This window comes from Coffea arabica, chromosome 6c, assembly GCF_036785885.1.
Source record: "Coffea arabica cultivar ET-39 chromosome 6c, Coffea Arabica ET-39 HiFi, whole genome shotgun sequence".
Classification (NCBI taxonomy): Eukaryota; Viridiplantae; Streptophyta; class Magnoliopsida; order Gentianales; family Rubiaceae; genus Coffea; species Coffea arabica.
Window position 1 is genome coordinate 16084801 of NC_092320.1, and position 8012 is coordinate 16092812.

Below are 8012 nucleotides of genomic sequence, written 5' to 3' on the forward strand. Positions count from 1 at the left end.
TGAAAGAGTTTATGTATCAAAATCTATTATTTAATATATTTGATCATATTTGAATCATGGATTTGGAATAACCTAATATGACCCAACCCAAAATTAACCCAACCTAATATTGAACGGATTGGATGTAATCCATTAAAATGAAAACCCAACATCAACCCGCCCAAAACTCGCCCAATTGCCAGGTATAATTTTGCACACTGCATAAGATCAGCCCAGTTGGAAAGCAATTCACCAATTGATATGCAGACGATGTCTATCTTCGTACAAAAATCGGTCCCAGACAAGCTTACCGTCAAAAAATACAAATTTAAAATGGAATGATAGACTACATGATACAAATGCCACATGTTTCTATCATAATGAAGGCTGAAGTCGCAAGTTCTATCTAAGGCCTGATAAGATGATGAGTTTCATTGCTGCTTTTGTACACTTACTGAAGAATCTCCCCCATTCTTAGGCTTTCCTGGAGCAACCTTACCAGGAGTTGAGCGCTCAGACTGAGAAAACCGGATCAAAATTTGCATCATAAGTGTAACCACCAATAAGGCAACTGCTGAAAGTGTGAGACCTTTCCACGACGAAAGAAGTGATGACCACTGGAGAAACTTCAAGACCCCAAAAGCCAGCAGACAAGACCATGAGACCACCACCTGTCATCATACGCAGTTAGCATATAGTTTTAAAGACGTGTGAATGCAATGATCCACCACAGCCAAATCTCATGATCTAAACTGATAAACGGCATTTTACCAGAAGTGATTTCTTGGGGCGACCAATGTCTCTCAACAGTTGCTCACCAAAAGTATCCTGTTTTTTGTGTTTGTCCAATAACTCATCCTGGTTATCACATAGTGAACAAAAGACAAGCCACAGTTAAGATAACACTGTAACTGTTATTACGATCAAAACAAATAAAGAATAGGCGCTGCAGAAGCAAAAATTAATGAATTAGATAAGCATAGATGAATATGAAACTTGTCATGAAAGGCCGGAAACCCGCAAAATTTTGGCATGACAAATATCCAACTAAACTTATCAATGATAAAGGAACCAAGAGTGCACCTTGGCCACAAAAATATCTTTACACCATTGACCAACATCATCATCTGTTTCTGGCAAATCCTTCATCAAGTGCCGTTTGAGATGCACATGAACCTGCAGAACTCTAAACTGTTATCACCCAGTACAGGTTGAAAAGCACTCAATACATTGGAGTCTCTCAACCATTGTACCCTATGCAGATACACATCCAAGTACTGGATATGGATGCAAACTCTGTTCTAGTACTGGGTATTAAACTCTCAATTAGATTGAATTAATGTTTAAAGGGTATGTAAATGCCTAGTTTGAAGTAAACAATGTCACATCTTTTTTGTATATTTTTTCCAGGGCATTAATACTACCACGAAAAAAAAAAAGGATCTTGATTTCCTTGTACATGATACTAGTAGTACGTAAGGCTTTCTCTATTTGTATTTGTGTAAAATGGTAAAATGCCATATTTAGGCTTCAATGGATAAACTCAATGCTGACGGTCAAACTGAATTGCAGCTTACCACCGAAGATTGCCCCTTGAAGAGTCGTGTCATTGTTGGTGCTTGTGAACTTTTGGGAATAGCAACTGTGACATCATATATGGCTGGGACAAATGACCGCATGTGACTGACAGATGTAACAAAACCCTGGAAGTAATGATCAAGAAACAGCAGTAAGTTTGAGAAAATAAGTGGGTGAAAAGAACTTTCTTGCCTTCATTTAGAACCATCACGTTCGGAACTTAAGAATCCTCATGATGGTCTTAAACAAAGGGAAGAAAGTTAGCACAGACTGGTGTATCTTTTAGGTTGAATAAAATAAAATTCAATTAAGATCATTTGACAAACAAGCTTCACAGAGATCAGCCTACTTCAAAACATGACAAGTATATGTTCAGAATCATTTCTAATATGTACAACTTCTGCTATGAGCAAAGAAGAGAAAAACAAAAAGCATATTTAGGTTCAAAGACACAATATCCTTCACTACAGGATTAGAATTGCTAAAAGTGAAGATGACAGTGGCCTTACACTAGTCAAAATATACTAATGGGGAAAAAATATATATTGATGGTCCTTTACAACATGAATATGGTTATAAAGTGAGTGAGTATGTCTAACCATCTGCTGTCAGTTGAACAGAACTGATATACCTCGACAGAGAAGAAAATCAAGACAAGCAAATAAAGCCAAGCGAAAAATGAAATATTCAGGATAAGCAAAAGAACACAAACAAAAAGAATAGCAGTTAACATCTTTACAAACTCTTTTTAAGGAGTAGAGTGAATTTAGATCTCAACCTTAGTACGGGGAATCAAAACATTCCTAGGAACAGGCAACCCAGATGATGCTGCATATTCTTGAGCAGCTAAGAGCTTTGCTTGTGTAAAACGAGTCCCTTCAACAAAAAGCGCTAGCCAAAAGGGCAGAGGATAATCCCTTAGCCGTTCAAGCCCTGACTGTAAATAGAAGCCAATAAAAGCTCAGACAAATTCAATTAGGATGGCTCCAAAACAATGAACTGGAAGAGAAAAAAAAAAAGAAAAGAAAAAGAAAAGGAAAAAGAAGCATAAACCTGTATGTTCAAAAACAAATAAGAAGTAAAGGCAGTCAAGAACCTACTTTAGATTACCATACCTTCAAAGTGCTCTCATCTTTGGCCCAGCTTCTTTCAAGAAAAAGATACTCAGAAAACCACATGGACCAGCCAATGACCTGCACAAAATAGAATACAAAATCATTCTCATTGAATATGTAAACTCACAACAGAAGCTCCAAGGAAATGTACAACAAAAGGAACAAAGAAGCGTCCGGCCAAAATGGAAATATACAAATTTAAACTTAAGTAGAAGAACATCCATCACCTACAAAAACCAATGCTAAAATTTGTTTGGATACCAAATTTTTTCAAATAATTTTCCCTTACATCATACACACATTTCCCAACCCATCTTTTTATATTTCCGATCACCTTTTTATCTCGCATACATCACATCACAAAAAGTGCTACATTAATTATTCCAAATAATATTTCAAATAATACTCTATCCAAACAAAAGTGTTTTCATTTTTTCAAATAATACCCTATCCAACACGTGTTTTCATTTTTTTCTCCTTTCCTGAATTGTTACCCTCTTAACTTTAATATGAAAGAATCATTACAGAGCGCCTTTCATCTGCCAAAAACAAATTTCACACAAAATAGAATAAAGTAGGCAAGATTCAGTTCTGCTTCTTTAGCTGCAGCAGAAAAAGGTTTCTTCCCCCAATCATGCATACTACCAGGGCATTTCGTATGTAGGGCATTTCATATGTTTGCCCAAAATTACACAGGACAAAAGTCCACAATATACATCACGTAGACAAAATGGGCTGCCAACATGGAAAATTGAGTGACTGCTTTTATCCGAAATAGTTGAGAATCCAAAATACATGTAATAGCACAAAAAGCATGTTCTTTGAAAAAATTTGAAAATCGAATCAACACCTATTGCAATTTTCTTCTTTGTGCAACTATTCTAGTAGCAGCAATATGCTTTACAAGGATTTACTCCAAGAAATTATTTCAAAATCATATAACAATGGAGTACAAAATACAATTTCGAAGTCAAATGCTAATTTCTCAGAAAGTACTTGCATCATTGAAAAGCTTTTTGTATATTGTCAAAAAGCAATTAGAATACATGTACCAAAAGAACAGAACACATGAAATTCACAACAGTAGCATGTTCAGAAGAAATTAGTCCGCGAACAACTTTGTCAATTATGACAAAATTACAGAGTAGTAAGAGTTGCATCACATATGCTAAATGCCAAAATAAAACCCTTTACCGGAAGAAGCTTTGATGATTTCTTCATGACTGCCAGAGTGCTACCCAAGCAACCTGATCGCTGTTCAACAGATTAAAGATTAAAGCAATAGGTAGAAGCAAATAATGACAACAAAGAACCAAAAAGTTGGGGTCATACTGCAGATTCTATCAGAGTATCTCAGTTTGTCTTCCTCAGGTAAAAATTACTGCATAAGGGAAATAAACTATATTTTTCACAGAAAGATGGTACACTCCTTGTCTACTGGTTTACTGCTTAATTTACATACAAATTAGTTCAAACAGGCATCTATAACGAATTCTAAGTGTAATATCAAGCTCTCACATATCCAAACACTGCAAAATACAGCAAAGAAGGCAAAGCATAGATGGCAGAGGAAAGCCAGATTTATGTGAGTAGCTATTTTTTCTTATGAAAGCGCATGGCCAAGACACATTATATATACTGTAAACTAGATCAAGAATGTTGATGGCTGCTGTTAAGCATATTCCAATGTCGGTGGGTTATGCCAAGCAATGTTCTAGATGTCATGTTTTGCTGGACCAAGGCAGACTAAATACATAGAATAATAAGAGCTAGACACAGTGCACCAGTGAAGTGATTTCGGTAATATGAAATGAGAGGAATAAGAGAGTTTTCAAGTAATCCAGAAACTGGTGGATAATGCTGGGCTTTTATATTTGTTGCCTTGGATTAGGAAATCATTCTTGCATGAATAGACTCTTCAATGAACTTTTTCTCTGAACTTCACACGTAATCACTCAATTCTTGCATATGGGAAATACCATCTTGCTATTACATGTCTTACTTTACTTATCCAGTAAAAAACAGCTGGCCAAAGGAAAAGCAGCAGATATGAAACAGACCTGAGCCAGAACCCATCCAACAAGCCAATCAATATCACTCTTGTGATTAGATATAACAAGTGCATGTTCTTTACCTGATAAAAGTTAACCACAACAAATGCATTAATCACACATCCTGGGATAACAACAGTGAGAGAAGAACTGCAGCAAGCATTAAAAATACACACACAGAGGGAAGATGGATACCCTCTCACTTACCCATCAACTTAAAGGTTTCAGAATCTGTATAGAGTTGAATCTGCACCAAAAAAAGATTAATATTTTATATTAATGATTTGCAAGTAATATGCCATGAAATTTGTCTATTAAGATGGTATGTTTTATGGAACCTAGCTTTATGCATTGTGACCACCCTCTAACATGCTAAATAGAAGATTTTAAATTGGCAGCATTCAGACTTCAAATTTGAGCACTAGAAGGCCTTTACCTTCAGTGCTACTTGCACTTCAAGCTGGTCACGCATATTCAAATTAAAGAATTATGTGCCAAATTAGAGATTCCCTTTGTTGTTCCAAAAAGGTTGCTAAAGGGTATAAAAGAGAACATGTGGATGTTTCTTGACAAGCAAAGCCACACTGTGCTTCCTGAATGTTCGCTTTCCTTCTATGCACATACAAAGTTCCTTGCTTTCAAACATTTATTACACCTTCCTTCGAGTTGCCAAATGCCTTAAGTGATAAAAATTAATGTAACCAGCAATAAGTGTAGGTTTCATCATGTTTCAAATGGAGATGAAGATCTTTAATTGCATTAAAGGCTTCACACGATAATCCAGCCCACTTCTAGTTTGAGAGACTTCCTTTAGACCATAGTAGCACATACAAAAAAATTTACTTAAGATGACAGTTGTTTCCGTACTTAAAAAGGAGTACAAAGCTAATCGGTCTCAGCATTACTTGATCTTGATAAAATACACAAAAATACACACATGAATGGCCAATTCCCAAACTCGAATATGTCACATGCGTTGCTTCACAATTAACCTCCTTAACTAAATGGTGCCGCTACTGGAATAACCTTATATTAGCACCTTATTTACAACCTCTATTCGAGTTAAACAGCCCCATCAAGTTGCATGTCTAGAATATAACAGCCAGATCAAACATCACAGCAATGAGCTAACTTTAATAAAAATAGAAATAACACTTCTCTTATGAAGGAAAACAATCATCATTACCTTAACTCCAGCCCACCAATCAACTATCCAAACGAGCTCCAACCACAGTAGCTCTGCCAACACTCTGTTTATCCTCCTGTACGTACTCTTGGATAGTGGCCTTATCAGGACAAAAAATATCGCCTGAAAAATTATCCCACAACCAAAAAATTCGTCACTCGTACATTAAAATCCACAAATTTCACGCACTTTCAACTGAAGGATCGATAGTCACGCGAAATGCATTGAAAATATCGAATTTTTCTGACCTAAATCAATTTCATCCATGAAAGAGAAATTCAAACGTAAAGAAAAAAAAAACCTAATGCATAAACTTACCAGACAGCTAAATATAACGAAAACCAAGATTTTGGAAACCCTAACTTTTAGGCATTAATTATTCATTTTTCGATGCAAATCCTTAAATTTTTTTTTTAAATACAGAAATAAAATTTAAAAAAATAATAATAAGAGGAGGATGCAATAGGTACCTGAAAGAGATTGATGACGAGGCCAGAGAGGAAGAAGAGAACGCCCAACGGCACTATTACAGCTGCCGCTAATTTCACCATCTTTTCCCCTACCCCTACCTTTCTCTCTCTCTCTATGCAACTGCAGCTGTCTCCCAAAAACTATATATCTATAAATAAAATGCAATAATTTGAATAGACAATTTACAGAAAATGAGATGGGCGATTTACTTTCTCGATGCTGGGGAAAAGATGAATACGAAGAATCGGATTCATATAAATGATAATTAAATGAGAGTATTAAGTCAGTAATTATTTTTTTAACATTTAATATAAGAGCAACAGGGAAAGCGGGGCGGGCGGGGACAGGAGAGGAGAGCTGAGTGTCGTCAGAAGAGGCGGCGTTGCGATAAACTCGCAGTTACCAATTTCAAGGTGCAACTGCTATTTGTTGCTTCGGGTTTTCTACGGCCGCGTTTTAGATCAGAGGCCGGTGGCTCATAAATGACACATGTGCTTCTGCTCCTAATAAAAGCTCTTTTAAATTACTAAAAAGTGGGCTCCATTAATTTACGAGCGAATTATCCATATAGTCACTGAATTTTTGAATAGTAAAGATTTGATCATTCAACTATTATTAATAGTATGATTTTATCTATCAAATTATCAAAATTCACATGATTTACGAAATATATTATTAATAGTTAAATCTGACAAAATTAATGATAAAATTAAATAAAATTATCCAAAATTTACACTTTTGATAGTTCAATTGATACAAATATACTAGAAATTGATTACAAATACTTTAGAAATTGATTACTTAAAAACATATTTTTTGTGCACGCATTGCCAATCCTAAACAGGGTTTTAGATTAATTGATATACCACTAGTATTTGTCCTTTCTTCCTTTTTTTTCTTTTTTTTTGAGGGGCTAAATCCACACCCCTTTATACTAAATCCACACCCTATATACTTATTAAGCACTTATGCCCTTAACTTTTATACATTAAATCAACACTTTTTTATAGTATTTAATTATCTTTTTACATAATGAAAAGAGAGAGTAATAACATCTTTTCTATATAAAAACTCACACATATATCGTTATTTAAGCCTTATATAGAAATTCCTTTTCTTGTTTCTCTCATTCCAAATTTATGTTTCTTGACATGTATTGGAGGTAAGGTTCGAACCTTCTCCATTTTTTTAAATAATTAATAAAATTAGGGTTGGCATCCCCACCCCGTTTACGGAATTTTTCCCAAAAAAATGGTAAATATTACTAGTATGAAGTCAATATGATTGCATTTTCACCTCAGAACTCAATGGATTTTAATTTTATGAAATTGAAATTTGTGAACATTTCTATTTACATGCTTATTAGTAATTGAAAATTTTGGATTTCTAAATTAAATTTTAAATTAGTAAATATTTTTAAGCCCTTGTAAAATACTTGAAAATATTTTTTTTACAATGTGACCATTTGTTCTCTTTTTTATTATATAATATATATTTTCTTGAAACTACAAAAATCATCAAATAAATTTAATATATGTTTCTTGAAACTACAAAAATCATCAAATAAATTTAAAATCCAAGAGTATAAAATCTAATAAGTGTTTAAAGTATGGATTTAGTATCAAGGGGTAT

General features: G+C 34.5%; 1 protein-coding gene across 2 annotated transcripts; it reads right to left on the minus strand.

Annotated features, from left to right (window-relative positions):
- Positions 1-216: 216 nt before the first annotated feature.
- LOC113693739 (1-acyl-sn-glycerol-3-phosphate acyltransferase 2-like) lies at positions 217-6784 on the minus strand. Of its 2 annotated transcripts, XM_027212381.2 has the most exons (12): positions 6590-6784; positions 6380-6506; positions 5910-6032; positions 4931-4970; positions 4733-4806; positions 3867-3926; positions 2673-2750; positions 2336-2494; positions 1557-1682; positions 1063-1155; positions 751-837; positions 217-650 (listed from the first exon to the last, which is right to left on the minus strand). In XM_027212381.2, the coding sequence occupies exons 2-12, from the start codon at positions 6458-6460 to the stop codon at positions 411-413; spliced, it is 1161 nt and encodes a 386-aa protein (XP_027068182.1). In that variant the 5' UTR covers positions 6461-6506; positions 6590-6784; the 3' UTR covers positions 217-410. The 2 variants fall into 2 exon arrangements, with proteins under 2 accessions (XP_027068182.1, XP_071909213.1); XM_072053112.1 differs by having other exon boundaries at positions 6380-6596.
- Between the last annotated feature and the right edge of the window lie 1228 nt (positions 6785-8012).

Coding starts and splice junctions, on each gene's coding strand:
- LOC113693739 (XM_027212381.2), bottom strand. CDS start 6,460: ATGGTGAAATTAGCGGCAGCTGTAATAGTGCCGTTGGGCGTTCTCTTC. Junction 4,971..5,909: donor ATTGGTGGGCTGGAGTTAAG/GTAATGATGATT, acceptor TTTTTGGTGCAG/ATTCAACTCTATACAGATTC. Junction 2,495..2,672: donor AAGATGAGAGCACTTTGAAG/GTATGGTAATCT, acceptor TTCTATTTACAG/TCAGGGCTTGAACGGCTAAG.